The 23586-nt window shown below is 34.6% G+C and overlaps 1 protein-coding gene across 1 annotated transcript in view; it reads right to left on the bottom strand.

Annotated features, from left to right (window-relative positions):
* LOC106457270 (polycomb complex protein BMI-1-like) overlaps positions 1 to 23586 on the bottom strand; it is a 67316-nt gene that overhangs the window by 36652 nt on the left and 7078 nt on the right. The window contains exon 2 of the mRNA XM_013916698.2: positions 4959 to 5162. Coding sequence (XP_013772152.1) covers positions 4959 to 5070 — 112 coding nt within the window. The 5' untranslated portion in view covers positions 5071 to 5162. The remainder of the gene's footprint in view (positions 1 to 4958; positions 5163 to 23586) is intronic.

Here is a 23586-nt window from a genome sequence, read left to right as displayed (position 1 = left end):
TCAGCAAGTTACGTAACAACCACAGCTTATATGAAGTTGCGGTGAAATGGAATATCTAAGAAATACATTTTGACGTTATTTGCTGTTCCGTAGGTAGTGTGATGGCACCCAAAATTGATCGCTTTTCGGAAGAATGTGTAACAACCCTTTGCAATACAAAATATTAATACACTCAGATCTTAAAGATGTGTTCAGATCAGGGATTTCGAATTTCCAAGATGGGGATATTCCTTGTACTTTGTGGCACTGGAAAACAATGGAACATGGATCACCTTGGGGAATAAGGATCATAAAGAAAGAGGCCTGCAACAAATCGTATCCTAGCTGTGGTAAGTACAATGCTGTATCTTTAACAGATGAGAATCCACGAACACAAAGGTCAGTGGCAAAAACCATTTACGCGACCAGGTAACAATACACAACATAATCTAGAAAGATCTCCGTCCGGAAAGGCGACACAAGTAAAAGTGTACGTACGTTGCTTCCATGACATATTTGTTCAAACGTCGCATATTTCAAGTAGCTGGAGAATTAAATGGGCATTCATGCTATTCCATACGAAGATATACCAGTTACATCGATGGAAACAGCCCCTATGAAATGTGCACCGGGAAACCGTCCTCCTCGTACACTATATGACTTATGGAAACCCTATAGGGAGGAGAAGTGTGCTTTAGACATGACACTCTTACGACGGACCCTTTCGCAATGGAAAATATGCCGCAGGCCTATTGTCAAGGTTCACGGTTGTCAGATAAAGCATGACTGGACGTGGTGCCATAGATTTTAACGAAGTGGTGAGGCTCCCAGCTTCTTTTCATATGACATGCTGAGCATACGGTTACTTGATGGTTCTGTGCGTAATATAGTCGTACATTTAATGCACGTACCAATTAATAAACTTCAGTAAACATCCGGTTCTTTCAACAACAGTATTTTAAATAATACAGAGAAGTACGAGTCAATAAAGGTAGTTCCAAAAGAAGTACATAAAAAAATCTAATTCTGAAAGGTGTAAGGACTTTTCATACAATTAACTTGCTCATGGTAATAAAGCAGCTAGCTAGCTCTGCGTACATCATTTCCTGACAGAATAGATTGTCGTGTACGCATGCGTGACACTTTTGTAACGTTAAAACAATAAAAAGACTGTTTTTATTTTCATTGATACCAGTTGAGCTCTTCCTCGACATATCATTAGGTTAATAAAAATTCTAATAAATAGTACTATTAGAAAACAGACTAGCCAGTTATTCAAGCAATTCAAAATAGAGCTGTTGACCTAATTGGAAGATTTTAAAGCTTTATTTATGTAGTCAAAAATGTAGCTTACACATAATCATTATGAGCGTTTTAATTATGAGAAGATGGTGTCCAGCTGAGAAAACTTGTTTTAACCATAAATATGTTATATCTATGATGTAAATAATTATCCAAATCTAATCACTGAACATGTGCTACATACAAATCAAACATGTTTGAAATAACCCAAAAAGCTAGTACAGTAACCAGGGTTTTGGTTTCCCCGAGCTCGTTGATGATGACAAACTATTCTCGCGTTGCATACAACTGTGTCATGTGATTACCTCACGAGAACGAACACGGTTTCGAGAGTTTAGTTTGTCATATGTGCAAAGTCCCAGATCTTTCTAAAACATAAAAAAAAGGGTTGCTACAGACACTAGACATTTTTTTTTCAGTTACCAAAACGATATACGCACATGTCTCAACCCGTTATCTAAAAAGCATTTGTTTGCTTAGGATTTCATTTTATTACCCACTTTTATCGTAACTTTAGCATGATATTTTGTTTGACAGAGAGCTTAGATTACGTTGTGTTTAAATCAGGGCCGTAGTCAGGATTTCATTTTATTACCCACTTTTATCGTAACTTTAGCATGAGAGCTTAGATTACGTTGTGTTTAAATCAGAGTCGTAGTCAGGATTTCATTTTGAGAGGGTGATGTGTCTAAACCCCCCCCCCCAAAAAAAAAAATAATTTTTTTTCAAAATACAAGAGAGTAATATAAGTAAAATATAATACTTGAAAAATATGTATGTGAAATATAAAATTCATATGTATATAATATCAGTTCTTCATGCTTTAGAAAAATGTCTTTTTTTCTCCCTCTCTCTCTCTTTTTCTCGGAAATAAATAAATTTCGGGGGTTATCCCCCCAGTCTACGGCCCTGGTTGAAATTAACACAAAAACTCGTGTGCAATGTAAAATAATCATTGAAAAACATGTATTTTGATAAACCTCAATACTGTAACTAGTAGCACAACCGAAATGTTGTATTAATATCGAATATAATGAATTTGTTGACACCCCCTCACCCCCAGTTTGTATGAAGATGTTAGCATCCTAATATGTCTGAATTTCATTACTATTATGTTAACGATAGGAAGACGAATCTCATACACATACTGGCACGTGCGCGTAAACCGATGAAACAACAATGGACTACCAATATTATAGATATGCAAAACACCGCAAGGACATGTCACAGGCACGAGTCTACACCACCCGGAGCATTGGAGCGAAAGGTGTCGGCTGACATGCCGCCCTAGCCTATATAAAACTAGTTATTGATTTCTGTAAGAGAATCGTAAAATCATGGTCTCGTACGTGATAAGAAACAATATACGCGATCATTATCTGTTGAAACACTAACTTAATGATGTAAAATAAGGTTCCCTCATCAATGAAGAAACAAAATTGTTGCAATAAAACGATTTTTGGTATAAATCGAGTTTTTTAAAGGTTAACTTTGAATGTTCGTAGATATGAAAACCATTTTGTGTCCTTACGCTGACGATTTACAAAGATTTTTAGAGAGGCATGCGATTTGACACTAAATATTATACGTTTCCACAGGAAAATATTATATTTTAGCCCACAAACTTGAGAAAAAGGGTGTTTCAGATAGCCCGTAAGTTCAATACATCCAATTACTCAATAACTAAACTTAAAAATTTAAATGAGTATTGAAAAAAAATCACTACGTTAACGACCTTCAAAACAAACTTTTAGTATTCTGATGGACGAATTGGCGATAAATTTTTTGGAAAATGTACATTAATGTACTAAACGTATAAGGTACAAAACGTTTAGAGAACATCAAATACTAGGACATAAAACAATGAAGCTTGAAAGAGTATTCACTAAAACAACGAATCTTTCAATCTATGTTACATCACCACTTAAAACGTGTGCATTGTTAATTACTTCACAAAAGTAACTTTGTTTTATTATTGCGTGCATTTTAATTTAAGAACTACATTGACATTTTAGTTCGTTTTATCTTACAGGTATCCAGGAAACGCACGAACATAAAATACCTGTTAAAGGATATATTTGTAAAATCTCTAAGTAAACTTACTACTACCACGTTACACTAAATATTTTAATACGCACAGGAGCTGTTTAGCGTTTAGTTAAAAAAAAAACTCAAATATTCCTGCGTAAATGAAAAAAATTATCATACGAAACAACATTAAACTTCCTCTATATAGCCCCCCCCCCCAAGGTTTATAACGCAAAAAAAAACAGGATTTCTATGCTGGCTGCCTCATTGTGTAGCTTTGTGCTTACCAAACAAACTAACAAAACCTGTATACAGGCATGAGAATAAAGGAAGCCATCGTATAGACACACACAACTTGAAACTTACTCTTTATATGTACACATGAAACGGAAAAAACCTTCATATACTCAGCTTGAAATTTCCTTTGTATATAGGTACAAGATTAAAGAACGTGGCATTTATTGTAAATAACTCCAAGCAAAAAGAAAAACCCCGACGTACAGAACGCGAAACTTCCTGTATACGATTAAAATTAAGTCATACACAAACGTAGCATTTCCTGTAAATATATACACACACAAGTACAAAAAGTAAAACGAAATTTTATATAAATACAAAATCAAACTTTCATATACAAAACATTGTGAAATCCTATACGTAAGTACAACAAAAAAGATATATATACAGACACAAAGTGAAATTTCTTGTGCATAAATATTTCAAAAATAAAACATTCATATTCACACCATAAAACTTCCTGTGTTTAACCAACGATAGGTGGTAAGCCTTTACATACACAACATGGAATCTGCTTATAAGAAAGATAAAAAACCTGTTTAAGTAAACGAACATCAAATGTCATTTATAAAGAACAGGCAAGTATAAAACATCTTCATATACTACCAGTTTGAAATTTATTAAGTACAAGGATGAAAACACACAACATGAAATAGCCCGAGAAAAAGCTCTGAAATAAAAATAACGTTATTCTTATGTTTAAATAAAGATTAAACCATAAAGGTCTTCATACACAGATAAAGTAACACTTCATGTGTGTGTGTGTGTGTGTATCTCTATAATATATATGTCTGCGTCTATGAGTACAATGTTGAAGTAAAGTCACCGCTTAAAATTCGAGAAAACACCCAAATGTAAAAAAAAACAAAAAAACTTCATATAAGCAGAAGAGTACAGGAGAATCCTCGCTCACAGATAAATAAAATTAGTTAGTGTAAACAATGCATACAAACCTAAGTAACACATAATGACATTCCTCTACTTACATGAATGAAGACATTCTATGATAGTCGCCACTAGAAAGTCCTACCACACATAATGACATTTCTCTACTTCCATAAATGAAGACATTCTATGATAGTCGCCACTAGAAAGTCCTACCACACATAATGACATTCCTCTACTTACATGAATGAAGAGAAGACGTTCTATGATAGTCGCCACTAGACAGTCCTACCACACATAATGACATTTCACTACCTCCATGAATGAAGACATTCTATGATAGTCGCCACTAGAAAGTCCTACCACACATAATGACATTACTTTACTTACATGAATGAAAAGAAGACGTTCTATGATAGTCGCCACTAGAAAGGTCTTACCACATATAATAACATTCCTCTACTTACATGAATGGAGACATTCTATGATAGTTGTGGCATCCACAAAATAGCCGCCACACAGCACGCAAGTCAAGTATGGGTTCACCTCCATCACACGAAGACGAGGTGGCCGGTACATGATGTGTCGGCCCAGCGGCCAAGAACGGTACCACTACGGGTTGACAAAAAATCACAACCTATATAACAGCGTTCGCTGATACAACAGTCGTCCTGTATAGAAAATGAAAAACATTTGTCACTAACCACTTAGAAAATAGTAAAGGCTTCGAATTTTAAGATAAAAGCACACTTAACATTCATATCAATTTACGAGTAAATTAACATAAAAGGAACTATGGGTATAAGAAAAGTTGACCTGCCTTCAAATTAAACTAACCATATTGGACAAATCATTATTTCACAATAACACTTTGGCATGACAAAGAAAGCAATGTGTTATTGCATGGTGAGTGATGTATTTAACATATACAATTAAACTATTTGAAGTGTTATACATTGTACATACAATAGCATTATTACATATTTATTTAGAGTTTTCTGGGGAAGTTTTCTGAAATTTAATTAAACCTTATATAAGTACAAACCGATTTCATTGTATCTCATTCACCAAAGTAAATAGCATAGAAGAAGCCTACAAGAAACACCGGTTGTGGCTTCTCTGAAATAGATTCTAAACTTCGTTTGTGATCACAACGTCATTTCCAGGTTCTAAACTTCATTGTGTAATCACAACGTCATTTCCAGGTTCCAAACTACATTGTGTGATCACAACGTCATTTCCAGGTTCTAAACTTCATTTTGTGATCACAACGTCATTTCCAGGTTCCAAACTTCATTGTGTGATCACAACGTCATTTCCAGGTTCTAACTTCATTGTGTGATCACAACATCATTTCCAGGTTCCAAACTTCATTATGTGATCACAACGTCATTTCCAGGTTCTAAACTTCATTGTGTGATCACAACGTCATTTCCAGGTTCTAAACTTCATTGTGTAATCACAACGTCATTTCCAGGTTCCAAACTACATTGTGTGATCACAACGTCATTTCCAGGTTCCAAACTTCATTGTGTGATCACAACGTCATTTCCAGGTTCTAAACTTCATTGTGTGATCACAACGTCATTTCCAGGTTCCAAACTTCATTATGTGATCACAACGTCATTTCCAGGTTCTAAACTTCATTGTGTGATCACAACGTCATTTCCAGGTTCCAAACTTCATTATGTGATCACAACGTCATTTCTAGGTTCCAAACTTCATTTTGTGATCACAACGTCATTTCCAGGTTCTAAACTTCATTGTGTGATCACAACGACATTTTCAAATTCTAAACTTCATTTTGTGGTCACAAAATCATTTCCAGATTCTAAACTTCATTTCATGATCACAACGTACGTCCAGATTCTAAACTTTATTGTATGGTCACAAAGTCATTTATAGATTCTAAACTTTATTGTATGGTCACAAAGTCATTTATAGATTCTAAACTTTATTGTATGGTCACAAAGTCATTTATAGATTCTAAACTTCACAATGCAATCACGACGTCATTTCCAAATTACATTACAAGCATCGAACGTACCGTGTCTTGTATCATGACATGCTAATAAGGCATTTCCCGTTCAACACAATTATTACAGTAACAGTGATCCTTTTCATATGTCACCCAATCTATAATAAACTCAATCAAGACATATTTCACTCAGTAGTAATGAAAAAAAAAAAAAAATGTTAAAGCACACGTCTATAACAAAAACGTTTTTCATTATTACTTGCAACGTTTCGGGCAGAAGCTCTTCGTCAAGCAATATAAATTGTGTTACATGGAAAAAATACGGTTTATACTGCCTGACGAAGGACTTCTGCCCGAAACGTTACAGGTAATAATGAAAAAAGTTTTGTTATAGACGTGTGCTTTAACATTTTTTCATTATTTTTCCACGTTTTGCGGTCTTTTCTACTGTGAGTAATTTAAGTCACAATATTCTCATACAAATTAATATCATAAAAGTATGATAAAAAGATGTATAGCAATGTTCATAACAAGAATAATAGCTAACCAGGAAAATTTACACAGGTTTACGATCAAGCTTATTGGAAAAGTAATAAGTTACAGTCATTATAGATAAACAATTTTTTTTTTCATTCTCGTACAGTTCTGTGAATATCTATATCTCTCTAGAGGCGTCGCTTGACACTGGCACTAGAGGCCCGTGCCCCAATTCTATTTAACAGTGCCTCGAATCTCCAGTTGGTGTCTTGAAAAATCAGAATACAAAACCATGATCGATATAATACAAAAACGCCGAAAATTCCCGCACCTATGGGACCGAGCACCGAATCTTTTAAGCACCTAGCGACGCCTCTAAATCCCTGTTTGTTAAACATTAGGTTATCTCTTAAAAGTCAAATAATGATCAATTCCACAAACTTAATGGTGTAGGTGTAAAAGAAGGCAATTAAAATGAAAGGCATGATTATTTAAACAAAGATGCTTGCGAGACATCGTAATTTTATATAGGGGTTAGTGTATTACGACTTCCAGAAAATATGGCAGTTATAGACTATAAATGAAGCATTTTCTAAAATATATATGGTAAAATGCGGACATGCAGTGTACGATAGCCTTAAAATTATTAACAGGTTAGGTTAAACTGCCCCCACTAGACCTGGGGGGTGCTACCCCCTTGTCCCTCTGCCTATGTTTTTTTTTTTTAATCACTAACAGTAACAAAACAGTAAACTAGAAGCCCAGTTTTAGTAACTACCTTATTTTGGTTCCAAAATACGGTTGAGTTACATGTGTAGTTTTGGTTAGGCGATAAAATGTATTTACATATAATAAAGGATTAATTTAAAAGGTATGCTTGTCTATTGGATAAATACTCACTGACATGAAGAGCTACAGAGAAATGGGTCCTCAACAGTGTACGCTAGTCTTGATGGAAATAACAAAATCCACATGTCTTTAATAGTCTGCTCTAATACCCAATATCAAATCCCACTAAAAAAAGATGAAATACTCGGGGTGGCTGCACCGGCCTAGCAAGCTGATTCTTGCCATTCAGTTTCACTTGTCACGAGAGAGAGAGCGCGGCTACCGGCGACCCTAACCCCTCCCACTATGGGTCCCGCAGAATACACAGGCTTTGAGCCAGCTGACGGCAAGCTTTGCATCCTCACACGACGTGCCTGCAGGCAGGGCACCGCATTTGGTGAGAGGGGCGATGTATATAAATACTGTATTTGTGCCGTGCACAGGCTACAGTGAAGAGTTAGTCTTTCGCAGCTTTGGAGAAGGATAGGGCAATTAATGCTATCGATCTCCTATACAATGGCTGAAATACGTCGTATCACGCTCTGTTTTCACAGTCGATTGGCCCACTATCTTATACCACATTCCCTACCGCTAGAATTGTACTCAAACGTTAAGTTTTAGTATATATGCAATCATACGCAATTAAGCTTTTTTTTATGTTTGTTTGTTTGTAATTAAGCACACAGCTAAACAATGTGCTCTGCCCACTACGGGTATCGAAACTAGGTTTCTAGCGTTGTAAGTCCGCAGATATACCACTGTGCCACTGGGGGCTTAAGCTTCTTTTTTTTTGCGAAACCCATAGGACTCCGTGGTTAAGAACCCATAATGAATCCGGAGACAAAATATAATTAACACAAGTTTCATGACAAGTTATTATTCTCCAAATTAGAAGTTCTTATGAATAAAAAAAATACTAATTCATATAAGAAAGGAATTATATAAATGGTTTAAAATTGTAGAGAATATCATATATGTTTGTTGGTTGGTGCAGTAATTCCAAGAATATAAATATAATTTGCACTGTCTTACAATAACATTACAATAACAACTATTTAATTATAATAATACTGTGTGAAGGTAGTGCAAAGAAGGAAAAAACATGTAAATTTGTCTTGGTAAAAATGCTAAAACTTATTGTGTGTGTTTTAGAGTAAGGCTGAAACTAGCCGAAAATATGCAATCTGTAAGCGGAAGACTTTTTTGGGTGAAGTTGAAACTAGTTCTGTGTATATCTTCAGGTGCACGAGATTCTACGTCATTATTCCAAAAGACATAATAGTCTGAAATGTATATTCAGACGAGAGAAATAAGTGCTCAAACCCTGCAGTTCAGTTTTTATCCTGTCATAAACAGATAACATGTGTACTTTCTTAATAATCTACTTTATTTTTCGGCTAACAAGCGAACATTTATATGACTACCGTTGATGTGAAACAAGTCTTTGACTCAAGTTATACCAGGCTCATTATAATTAGCAAGTGATACTGAAATCACATATGGCTACCGTTAATGTGAAACGAGTTCTTGACTCAAGTTATCTCAAGCTCGATATAATTAGCAAGTTATCCTGACAGGTAAGGGATCTGAACCATTTTAAAAAGTGCTGGTTTGGAGGGGAAAATATATTTTAGTTATTAGATATTGCCCTATGTTTCAAAATGTTAATAATAATTTATTTTACATTTAAATTGTGTTAGCCAATATTTCATAAAAAAAAATCAACTCATAAATGTTACTTTATGTTTGTGATGTTTCATCGAACTGTGCGGTAAATTTAAAACGTTTTGTTTAGAATTTTAACAATTTGCTGTATTGTCTTTAACTTTAGAAAGAAACTCACACTCTAAGTAGCTTTATCACCAGAGGACGTAACTTACTAACTGTGAAGGTTCAAAGTTGTCTACAATTTTTAGTTATTTATAATTTAAATGAGAGAACACAGAGACAAACACACCATATTATCAAGACGCCTGATGTAGACGTAGCTCAACTACGATGATGTCATAGTTTCTTTTATATACCAAAGTGACCTGGATCTTCTTGCAAAGTATTATTAATATTCTGTCGTAACAGCTTTATAACCCTTATGCGTGTTCCCGGGATTTCTGCTATGACCCGTATTGTAGTGGGCAGCTCCGTGACCCATGGTGATTGCTTGGTCATGCAGCTGCTAAGTAACGGGATAACTCAGGGTTAGTGTTCTTTTCATCTCCTAGTTCTTCGACTTCTTGGCGGTGGGAGGCTAATGCACTGAAAAATGTATAGCATACGTCATACCCAACACCCTTGACCCACTCCCCCAAAGCTCCAGGGAGGTGGGAATGACGAATTCGAATCATATGGCAATGTCAGCACGTAGTTTTAGTAAATCTTTTTTTTATTTTGTTCCATGTCAAAACAGCAGCAGGCGTTACAATTACTGGTTACGGATAGCTTCTTTTTGTAAATTGTGTGGCGTGAAAAGATATACAACACTAAACAAATATAGTTTTATGAAATAATGCTGGCTACACAAGTTTTTAGTTTTTATTTCTTTGTTTCTATTTAAATATGATTTGATTGCACATGTTTATCCTAGATATACTACCGGAAAAATAACACTGACTCTGAAGTTAACAGTTACAAGAGTTTGTTTTTAAGTTATGCAAAGCTACACGAGGGCTATCTGCGCTAGTCGTCCTAATTTACCAGTGAAAGATTAGAGGGAAGGCAGCTAATCATCACCACCCATCACCAATTCTTGGGCTACTCTTTTACCAAAGAATAGTGGGATTGACCGTCACCTTATAACGCCCCCACGGCTGCAAGTCAACTGCCCTAAACGCCTGGCCATGCCGGACCTAGTTACAGAGATCACATTTTAGAAAAAAATGGAAGGATTCGAATAGTACACAAATTCTGATTTTTCGGATCCACCAGCTAGTCTCTCAATGGTAAGCTTGAGGGTTTACAATTTAGGGTTCAATCCCCGTGGGGGACATAGCGGAGATAGATAAATCATTGAGTAGTTTTGCGCTAAAATAACTTTACAACTCTCATTCAGCTACATTTGAATATTCTAGTAAGTAAATTAAGAAAAAACAAACAAAAACATATATGCACATACAAACACCACGAAACATGTTGTACGACTGCGTTATCGTGCACCTGCTGGACCCATCCCCAAGTTGTCGGGTCACCTAGGCTTACATCATATCTTATAATAACCAAAATGGCCAATAAAAAAAAGGCATCTTCCTATTCATTATTTACACGTTTAAGGTCTTCAATCAACCTCACATAACTAACATTTTTCACACAGACGACAGTGTATATTACACATAAAAAACATGTGCCAAACAAGTGAAGAAAACATGAAGACGCCCACATAAGAAGCAAAGAAACTTTCTTCATCAGAATATTTTTGTTTGACAGAGCAAACAGGATTCACAGAGAAATATTTCGAATTGTTAATTTAACAAAATGAAATGTATTTATTTAACTTTTGAGTTTTCTATTTTTGTAGATTAATAACTGTTCGTATTATATATATACGATTGTTTTTCTCCCAGTTTACATGTGGTTTTCGTCCTATCTTTTATGCCATGCTATTACGCATTTTAACTAATTCAATAAAAAGATTAATGATAATTTAAATTTCATGGCTACTGTACGAAAGTTCAAGATTATAAGAACATTTGTGCCCTATACTAATGTTCGTGTAAATAAAGGTAAAGTAACAACGACAAAGTTTGTATATGCACACACAACCACGTAAACAAAATTGACTGGTAGCGGTGTACGACAGTCTGTGACTTTTTAGTATAACGCGAAAATGTTACTCAAAATAGACACTCCCAGCTGTTGCCGGTTGCACATTGAGGTAAAAGCATCCTGCCACGTGCATATATATATATATATACATATATATATATAGCTTCGTTTGGCCACTGCCTGTGTTAGCAGTGAAGAAGTGAGCGCGAAAACTTGTATATAAAGGCTTAGTTGATATATTGGTAGGAATGTGAAATAGTATCAGTGTGTAGGAGTTTTCTTATTCCGAAAACATGAATTCAGGTATAGACGTCACTTAAGGCTAGGATGCGAAACGTAACCTATATATATGTGTGTGTGTGTGTGTGTGTATGTATGTATAATTTTCTTTTTTACATGTCAATGCAAATGAAAAAGGAAACAAAAGCAGCGACTATTATATAACAAGTTTCTGAAAAATTTCACTTTGAGTAATAGTAGGCATATATATATATATATATTTAAAACAACCACATTAATTATTATCAAATATGTCATTAAAACTAATAAAACCACTGAATGTATTGCACTATAAACGATATCCAAGCCTAAATAATTTTTAAATATCCAAATTGCAAATAAATCATCAGGGCATTTAACTATGAGGCTTCAACGAAAACACTGTATTGGATTATTCCAACTACGTGATCTTTTATACATGCTACTACAGAACTAGAAAATTTGGGTTTCAAAACGCTTAGAATTTAGTAATTAAATAACACGAAGTTCAAATGAGAAAAAATATATATATATTTGTGGGTGTGTACGTGTTAGAAATAAAAATCACTTTGTGTAAATACACATCAGCATTGAAGTATAAAGATTATAATCTGCACATAATTGTTTCCTACATATACTGTACGTGTATAGATATGTCTAAAGGATGCTTCATTTCGGTGCTTAGTTACGACAAATGTATACAAAACAAACCCAATGAAGGTAGAATACAGATGTATGACTGTGGCAAGTTCTCTATTTACGGGACTAACGGATTATATCCGACGTAAACCTCGACAAAACACATTCTATCAGAACCCGAATATCCTTTCTCATTCGAATAAAGCTGTTTCAATATGTATATACAAAGCGGTATTTAATAGTTTCCAAGATTAACATCTACGTCTAGATACGATTTGGTTAAATGGTTCAGTGCTTTTTGATGTTATAAAATGTTGCTTGTTTTAATGAACTATTAAGGTGTTTATATATATATATATAAACACTGACAGTCACTGAAACACAAAAAGTGCAGTTAAACTGTTAAACAGAAAATAGAAATAATTCTATAATAAAACCTCAAATTATTGTATTTTCATAAGAAAAAATCAATTCTAGAAGACATCAAATACAATTACAAGTGTCTGGTATTTTGTGCGTATAATCAGATCAGTTTACAGAGGGAAATTCAGAAAATTGTGTGGAATCAGTTAATGTTTAACTTTTATTTGTTAGATCACCTATACACAAACTCTAACTCATGTTGGGTTGTAGACAGTGGCTGTGGGAAACAAGGATACGTGCACGTTGCTCTCCGTGTATTACACATCGGATCACCAGTATAACAAGTATATCGATCAACTAGCTTGAAGCACAGAGCAATTGTGTATAAAATTCGAATTCAGTTTGTTAAAACAGATGATAAACCAGATAAGCTGGTAAAAAACATGGAAATACACAACAATGACATTAGATATAAATACTTGTCGACTTGGATTAAATAAATGGAACTGCTGATCCATGATAAAGGCTTAACTTTCTCGTGTTGGTGTACACTAGCTGATTCACGATAAAAGCTTAACTTACTCGTGTTCGGTATACACTAGCTGATCCACGATAAAGACTTAACTTTATTGTGTTGGTATACACTAGCTGATTCACGATAAAAGCTTAACTTTCTCGTGTTTGGTATACACTAGCTGATTCACGATAAAAGCTTAACTTTCTTGTGTTTGGTATACACTAGCTGATCCACGATAAAGGCTTAACTTTCTTGTGTTGGTATACACTAGCTGATCCACGATAAAGGCTTAACTTTCTTGTGTTGGTATACACTAGCTGATCCACGATAAAGGCTTAACTTTCTTGTGTTGGTATACACTAGCTGATACACGATAAAGACTTAACTTTCTTGTGTTGGTATACACTAGCTGATCCACGATAAAAGCTAACTTTCTCGTGTTGGTATACACTAGCTGATCCACGATAAAAGCTAACTTTCTCGTGTTTGGTATACACTAACCGATCCACGATAAAGGCTTAACTTTCTCGTGTTTGCTATACACTAACCGATCCACGATAAAGGCTTAAATTGCGTTCGATATACAGTAAATGATCAATGATGAAGGCTTAACTTACTCATGTCCTGTATACTATTTAAGATATATAAATAAATAATGGATGGCCATTTGACTTTTATCTATATTTTTTCGGTTAACGTGTCCATGGTTTTTTCACTATCCACCCCTTAAAGTTGAAGTAGGTTAGTCCACATATTATCTTTACAAATGACAACTATTGCAACCTAAACGATGCTGTACCTCTGAAGCAAACTGTATAAAAAAATGTTGGAGCTTTGATAAGGGTGGCTGGTAATTATCTTTAAATAACAATGGTTGTATGAAGCCTTATTGAGAATTCGAAAAGTTACAGATATGAGAGACAGACAAATGTTAAACGGCCTACGATAACAGCTATCTGACGAAAGAGTTTACGAAGAAGAAATAAAGAGTCCGACAACATGCATATTCACTGTCAATGACATTTACAGCAATAACAGAAGCCTCTTATTGTAATATAAATGAAATTTCTTGAGCATGGTAGAATATCACGCTATGTAAGATCGGAAGGCTGATGAGTTTGGTGTGATTAGACTTTTACAATAACTTTAAATGACTTGTTTTCAACTATTAAAAATACGAAAAAAATTGAAAATCGTCTTACTGTCATGTATATAGAAAAATTCCAAGCTTTAATTATTGAACCTTTAATTTCTATGTATGACATGGAATAGAATGATATTGAAATAGGCACAATTATTTAACTCCTCTGGTGTATCAAGTTTTATATTTATTTATAGAACACACCACCAGGATCTCAAGCGAGGGAAACGTCGAGCAAGTCTTGCTAATCAATATATTGGACGAGCACTTCTAATCCCTAGCCAGCCTTTATTTTAACACCACTTCCATTCTCTAGATGTGTGTGTGTGTGTGTATTACATGCATCAAACAAGCCGTCGTAATAAAACAGTAATTAAAAAACGGTTTAAACAGTATTTGGTTCTCTATATTTTACTCTTTTTTTTGGTTTTGTTAAACAAATATACTTTAGAAACCACTTCATATGAAACTTACTTTATTCATTTATAATGCTGCTGTTAAAATCTGGTCTCTAATTTTCAGTTTGAAATTATTGCCTGGTTACTCCTCACAATATTTCATCTTGTCAGGTGTGGAGATACTAAAATAATCTGTGTTAAACGTTTTGACATTCTACAGCTAAAAGTACAACTTATACGTGTAAAAATATAAGCATAGTGAACTGCCGGCGCTTACTTAACGATTGAAGTATTGCTGACACTGGAAAAGTCTACTCAATTCGAATTTTATTTTTCGTTTGTAAAACGCGAAAGAAATATTTGGAATAGGAAAACTTATTTGAAAGTCATAATTTGGAGAAATCAGTGATTGAACGACATTTTATGATTTTTCAATGCGATACATTTTTTGTTTAATGTTGGTTAAACGCTCTGATATAGGGCCAAGAACTTGTCATAAATACAAGCTTTATAGTTGCGAGGGGTCTTTGTGAGCTCATTTAATAATCAACACAACTATAGATGGAGCTGCGTGCTGACTCAATCAAAACCAATACCGAAAGATTGTTATAACGAAGTAAGTTCAAGCACGTGAATGGTCACAGGCTATACCACTATTTTACTGGAGCTCAGTATCACTTATATTATTTTAAAGTTGCAGGATCGAAACACGTATTTTACTAGAAAAAATATCTCTTTTTCTTGTAAACGCGCGGTTAATTACCTGACTGTTGAAAACAAGTTGTTGTTTGTATAAAAATGAAACTGTAATAATTCAAGGACACGTTGCTTCTGTTATTTATTCGGATACAGAGGAGAAAGATAGAACGATGCTTGTTATTTTACGGTGACATCGCTGAAAATTTACTGTTACTTTTAACCTTCCTGTCGGCCAAACTTAGAAGATTTGCTAGGCTGCAGCGCACCAATTATGGCCCATCCGAGCACGCCTTAAACTCCACATCACAAGGTTATTAGTATGGGAAGCACGAGACGCACGTACGTTAGTATCACGACTGACGGCACAGTGACCCAGTGTAGCACGTGGTCTTAGCACGAAAGAGGCTGGAAAAGAAAAAATAATAGAAATAGGCTTACAGAGGCTGGGATAAAAAAATGAAATTTTACTCCTTAAGATCACAACGGGGAGAAGTTAATTAGATCAATAACTAACTGCTCGACGTTCGCACGAAAGCCAAGAATTTCAAAAACTTGCTAAATTTAGCCTGCACCAAAAAAATGAAGACTGTACAGTAAAAAATGGTTACAATAGAGTCCAAATATAAATATTTACAATATAATATGCATTAATATGTTGTTATTAGCATTAAAAGTTGGATTAGGTCTTATTGCACATGTTCTGCTTTTAAATACCCATCACAAGAATTTAAGATCCTTTTTTTTCAAACTTCCTTTTTAATTAAAACCAAGAGTTGATTGTACGAAAGCTAGTAGCAGTTTTCATCATCCCAAGTAAACTATAAAAAGCCACAAAATGATCTTTTCAACGAATATTTAGTATTAGAGCTTTCGAACAATACAATTTTTGCACTCATCGGTTCACCTCTTGCAAAGAAATTTTCATTTTAAAATTAGTACTTCTCTCCATTTGTGTCAAACTTCTGATGAATATTCTTTGCTTTTGCAAAGCAATTTATCAATGTAAGACCCGTTTTCAGTTTTAACAGTCACAACTGACGATAGGGTTCCCGTAGAAATTAGATCGATGAGAAAGAGAGGTTGTCAAAAACGTTAGAATCCAATATAAAAAGTACAAGGAAACTGCGAAGCAGAAGGGATAGCAAGAACAATGTATTTTTTTCTTTTCACTGAAAGCACGTTCGTTGTCTTAGATTGCTCAGAGATTGACAGACTTAGATATGATTGATCAGACCTCAACCAACTAAAGTCATTACAAATAGCTAAAGAATGTAGGGTGGGTGTTCTAGATGTCATGAACACGATGAAAACAATTCTTCCAGTGCAATCAAGGTCAAAATAGAGTAACCCTCAGCGAAAGTTTAGTTTGGGAAGATTTTTCATTAACACCAAAACAAGATCTTGGAAATTTCATTAAGTTTTTCAAAGCATGAGATCGAACCTTAAACTCATGCAAAGTTCTGTACGAGAAACTGGTTTAGAAGATTTTCTTTTGTTCAAATTTGTCATGAAAACATTATAATTTCTGTACCATCCACTGGAATCAAATATTTCAATCTTTGTAAAGAGATATTACAGAGAGCTGGTCTATTATAAAAATGATCAATTACGTAGAAAGTGATCCAAAAACTTTTGGTACCCATACACTTGCAGCTAACAGCATGTACATACTTTACAATAAGGAACAGAAACAAGAAAAGTGCTAGATTTCGTTTGGAATAAGCAAATCCAGGTAAAGTCAATGATCACTGGATGCCGTTTTGTTAGAACATTTGACCAATAAAATAACATTCTAAGATAAAATGAAAACACGTATAACAGAATTTGTTACAAAACTTTTCATATTAATCTTATGACCGATAACACAAAATATATAGGAAGAGATCATTTAAGATCAGGAACCACATTTCCAGCACATTACCTCTTATTGGCAGAGGTCAGGTTCAATCGAATCTGGGGAAGCTCAAAACTGCTAAAATACACATATATCTCACTACTATATAAAGATTGTTTGTTTTTGAAATCCACGCAAAGCTACACAAAGGCTAAATTCGCTAGCCGTCCGTAATTTCAAATGACAGACTAGAAGGAAAGCTAGTCAACAACACCAACCGGCAAATTTTAAGCTACTATAATCGAAGAGTGGAATTTGACAAGACTCTGATAAATCATATACGGTTCCAAGGTTCGTAACGCATGTTTGCAGAAACTGGACGAGATCCATGAACCATTGAATTGATAGTATGATACCAAAGCACACATGGCTCACATCGTAACGAAAAAGAGGTGTATCGGTGTCATCAAGACGCTAGTAGACATGGAAAACAAAAAATTCAGTTTCACAGGAGGAGGAGAGTTCACACAAAACCACTTCTGTACCAAAGAGCTCGACATAAAAGTCTATAGAAATATTCACTCATAACAGCAGACAGAGTAAACTCGCAGAAACATTATTACTGTCTACATTTGATTGGCTTTAGTGGTTTTCAAAGGGCTAGTTTAGTGTTAGAAAATAATTTCTCCGCCATTGTTTTTTTTTCATTAAGTTCAGTTTTAAAGTGCTAATGTCATCTTGACATCTATAGAAAGTGACATTCGAAGACTGTATGAATAAGTGTTTATTCAAGTTTCGTTTATTAGCAATAAATAAGCCAAAACATGATTCACTAAGTTCATTTAACTGTTAGAGTATTATACAGATTAAAAATAGTTGTTCTTACATCACTAAGCAAAATACAAAGTACACATGTGAATTTTGGTAACAAACTTACACACCTTTGCAGAGTAAAATCAAGCATGACAAAATCTACGTCAAACTGTTAGTTTCTGCGTGTTTTCAAGTATAAACATCATTCAGGTACATTCAAGTTCGACTCAGGTCCACGAGAATAAAAAGTATACGGGGTTACAAAAGACATCTCGGCTATCCCCTCATGGGAAAACCGCTGTTTCACTTAACCGTACACTTGATTTAGAAATCCAAACCATCACTGGGACATATATAACTCTCCAAACAAGGAATTAACCGTGTTGAGAAATTATCTACTGGAAATCCCCGACTGTTATGTCTATTAGCCAGACTGACTGCTTTAACATCAAAAACATTAACCACGTGAATGAGTAAAGCATGTAAGTGAAGGTCATGCTATCAATTATATTAACTTGAAGAAGGTTATTTATAAACCACAGACCATATAATATTAACAGCTGATACGAAGGAAACTTTCAATGTGAAGAAAAGTTTACAGTTTTGAAATTATATATATATATATATATGTGTGTGTGTGTGCGTGCGTACATTATATATATAAATATATATATGTGTGTGTATATACACACAAAATATTTAAAAATAATGAAACTGTTATCTTATCTGTCTCTCTACTTATATTTAATTTGATTGTCTCGTTACTGATTCTAAAAAAGAAACACTACACAATATTTTAAGTCGTGGGGTGCGTTGTGATGTGACTTTTCTATGGTAAAGACTAGCCCAAGAGGTGACGGCGTGTGGTGTCGACCAGTTGCCTTCCTCTTAGTCTATCACTTCAAAATGAGGGAAGGATAATGAAAAAAGTCCTAGAGTAACTTTGCGCGAAATTCCAAAAATAGACAAACAAAAGTAGATGTAACATTACTTTTTTTTTTATACAGGCCTGTTTATAAACCTACTATTTCTATAGCTGAGAATACAATTTCTTAGTGTTAACATTTGAGAAAAATTTAGTCCAGCTGAAGCAAAAGATTTTATTCTGAGAAAAATGTTAAATCAGAATAATATCCAATTTTATTAAGCGATATCAATCTGTAAAATAATTTTAACAAAATATTCAATATACTGATATACGTCAACAAAACGGATGTTTTAGTTGATAAATTTTCCTCTCTGCTTCTTGAAGCAGGTGCATGATACAGAAAAGTAATTTCGTTTTGCAAACTTATACGTCATTTTATAAAATTTTGATTTTATATGCACTGCAGGACTATCAGGTTTTCTGATATCCATTAAATATTTCTTGATTTTATATCATAAAACTTTCAGTGATAGAGAGATGAAGTTCGAAGACAAGTAGGAATATTTGGTACTATTTTATGACCGAAGAAATAAAAAAATACTAAGAGTTAAAAACAAAAATAATTAATGGCGCTCAGTCAATTGCTAAACATCCCTCTAACGTCGAATTAAAAAAATCCGAGTACGTAAGTTTTTAGTGCGTTTATTTTTATAAAATTTTAAAAATTGTTTAGCCCTTAATTAAAAATGATTTTACTTCGGAGATTCTGATCATCACATTGTATGCTACAAACGTTTAAGATCTGTTTATTTTTTTGTTTCTTACCTGTCTCTAAGAGTGTGAGTGGGTGGGTGAAACCAGGCAGGAAAATCGAACTAACGACCATATTCGAGAGCGACTTGCGCTACGGTATTGATAATCTAGCAAAGGGTCGAACTAGCACGAGCGCAATGTAGTGCCCTAGACAACCAGACTGATAAGAGTACAGCCCTTACCAGGCGGAAGCATGGAGTACGATATCGACTCGTCAGCCGTGTTGGTTCTCATGGAATGCTTCCGAACTTGGAAACAGAAGAGAACACTACTGGTACTGTTTAATTCACGGACGGTACTGTGTTTGGAGCTCATAACTTTGTGACTTCTGATAAGCTATAGACATAAACAGGGAAAACACACACACACACACACACATAATAAAGCGTAGTTTTCGAGTTTTCGTAAAATGCATAGACTGTGGGAATCGGAATAAGAATCGCGCATAAACTAGTGATAAAAAAGTGTTTAAACATGGCTATCTTAATTCAACTTATTAGAATGGAACCGTCACAAACTTAATGCCGGTTTACTTTCACATGCAGTGAAAATAAAGTACCATGGCTGTAATATAAGGGATATTTGTAAAATGTACATGTATCTTTGTTTCCTCAATTCTGTAATTATGGAGTTTCACCAAGTACTGATGGTTTCAAGTATTAATTATACAAACTAAGTTCTTGCTTTTTGTTTCTCCCAAGTTAAAGTTATACTTTAAAAAGATAACACTTGTTTACTGCTTGGCCTGTATGCCCTTTTTAGTGGTTTCTGTCTGTAACCAATTGCTTACTACTACAGTGAGGGATAATGACACTTGATAGCCTCCCAGTGGCACAACGGTATGTCTGCGGACTTATAACTCTAGAAACCGGGTTTTGATACCCGTGGTGGACAGAGCACAGATAGCCCATTGTGTAGTTTTGTGCTTAACTTCAAACAAACAAACAAGACACTTGATAATAATGTTCTAATCTGTTGGAACTACTTCCACCATCCATTTTAATGGTTTCAGTGACGAATTACTGGCTACTACAGTGAGGGATAATGACACCTGATAATGTTCTAATCTGTTGGAACTACTTCCACCATCCATTTTAATGGTTTCAGTGACGAATTACTGGCTACTACAGTGAGGGATAATGACACCTGATAATGTTCTAATCTGTTGGAACTACTTCCACCATCCTTTTTAATGGTTTCAGTGACGAATTACTGGCTACTACAGTGAGGGATAATGACACCTGATAATGTTCTAATCTGTTGGAACTACTTCCACCATCCTTTTGTAATGGTTTCAGTGACGACTTACTGGCTACTACAGAAATCTCTATAGTGTAATAATGTTCTAAACTGGTGGAATCACGTCTTCCAGTATCAGTAGTTTTCAGTCTGATGGCGTGATTGCGTACTATATTGAATGATATACCATCGCAGCTTTCAATATATAACACATTTCCGCGAAAGACGGTGAGGTCAATCTTAGCCCACGTCGTTTGAGAAAACGTTCCACAAATCTTCCACTATCCATGGAACTTGGGCTTCCAAGACCTCTTGTAATGAAAACAAAACATAAAAAAAAAAAAAAAAACTGTAACTCCTTTTCATCGTTCTCGTTAAGACAGCCGTTCATTTCGAGGTGTGGCTGGAAGCTTTTGAGTCTTCATCATCTTCAAATGTTTGTTCATTATCTTGTTATCTATAAAAGTAGACACACTGTGCATTTTTTCCTCTTCCGTGAAGAACACAGAAGTGTCCCTTCTTCGAAATGTTACGTCCTTTGACTCTACTCCGTTTAATAACCTTGCTATATTCCTTTCTCTTAAAGGGCCGTAACGTATATTCCCGGCCATTTCTATTCAAACGGCATTGCACTGTCATAAGTTCGGGAATCCACCGTGAATATACAAGTTTAAAATGTCGCCCGTGGCGCCACAGCTCTCCTCTGCGGCGATACTCCAGTGAATTAACATATGAAAATTGTTTGTATATAATACATTTAATCCTCTGTATAATTACACATAATTTAAGTGCAATTAAGTTAAAGCTGAGTAAATATGACTTAGTGAAAGAGAAGCGCGTGTTCTTGTTCTTTTCTTTATGTCCCCAAAGAGACAAGCTCCAACTTAAGACACGTGGAAACATTTTCTGGATTTATTGATAGCAAGCGGAGCGTCTTCTCGCGAGCTGAACGCGTTAGAATGCTGCTATATGACACAAATTTTATATATGTGTACGTGTTATCAGATAGTGTTATGAAATGTCATTCTCTCTCTAAAAAAAAAAAGTTTAGTTTTTCTTGTTTTCTCCTTTCCTTCAGCTATTAAGCGTAACATTTAACATATGTGGGTGAGAGGCAACATTTTAAAACTTAATGATGCTTTCTTTTCATGTTAAAAAGAAGGAGTAGCACACATACTTACTGTATTCTTTTTTAATGTGTGTGTTACAGTACCCCTACTATTTTAAACTTGTTTTACATTCGCTCTTCACTCAGAGGTGTTTCACACGGCTTAATGTAGGTTTCAAGTGTAGTTGCAGCACCAAATAAATTTATTGATACAGTGGAAGCAGCGAGTTAGTCCATTTTTTCTGGTCAGTTCTCTTTTATTTAAACATTCCTCTAAAGCTAGATTAATAGCACATGTTATAACAAAACACCTGCACTTGTAAAACAGTAGAATTTAAAATTTCATAAAGGTTGTCTCACACACAACGCCCCCTAGCGGCTCAGCGGTAAGCTTGAAGGCTTATAACGCTAAAAACCGAGTGATTCCCGTGTAGTAGGCGAAGGAAGCGCTGATAGCTCATCGTGGAGTTTTGTGCTTAACAACAAACAAAGCGTGACACACCTTATATAAAAATGTATACATTTCTAGTCAATATTACACAATTCAAAACTGAATGCACTACAGGGTCCTGTTTATATATATAATTATTTTAAACAATATATAGGTTTCAAGTCAACATTTCTGAATGATTTATCATTTACACTAATTTCTCATACAAGGTAGACTATTGCATCTGTTAAATAACAATATGATCAAATGAATCATAGACACTGGGATTTTACGTTTAAGGTGTACTAAGTCAACGTGTGATAATAGTATCCATCACTGACAATGGCACACATGAGTGTTAAATTACTATTTGTTTTCATGTTTACCAGCACTTTTTCTATATTGTGTAACTTAACAGAAACATATTTATATGTCTTTTGCTAATTTTTTTCAGTAGAATGCTCTAATTTTAGTTGTTGTAAAATTAACATTATTATTTTCACCACACTCGAACTAGAATAACACGAATCAAAATTGAATTATCTGTAGGGTTTGTATGAAATAGTTTTCCTTTTCTTTCAATACCAGTTAAGCTAAATGGCAGTATTGTTGTTAAAGTAATTAATAAATCAGATTTTACATAGATATATCTGGTATAATTTAGTTGCGTGTATTTCGGGATATAAGGTTTCCGAAACTTATACAATTAATTTAAAGGCTGTAAAAAACACGTGTAAAAACAAAACAGTCAGTAAAAAGGACTACCACAGGATACTCTGATTATCAATGCCATGGTAAATTCGGGCTCTAACTACATGAACTTTTACGACAGCCAAACAATGTTATAGATAATAGGTAAATCTTAAATAAGCACTTATTATATTCTGGTTCTTAGAATACAGAGAAAGAGTATATATATATATATATATATATAGA

Source organism: Limulus polyphemus, unplaced genomic scaffold (genome assembly GCF_000517525.1).
Source record: "Limulus polyphemus unplaced genomic scaffold, Limulus_polyphemus-2.1.2 Scaffold0, whole genome shotgun sequence".
NCBI lineage: Eukaryota > Metazoa > Arthropoda > Merostomata > Xiphosura > Limulidae > Limulus > Limulus polyphemus.
Note: the sequence above shows the minus strand (reverse complement) of the source record. Positions and strands in the feature narration are given on the sequence as shown.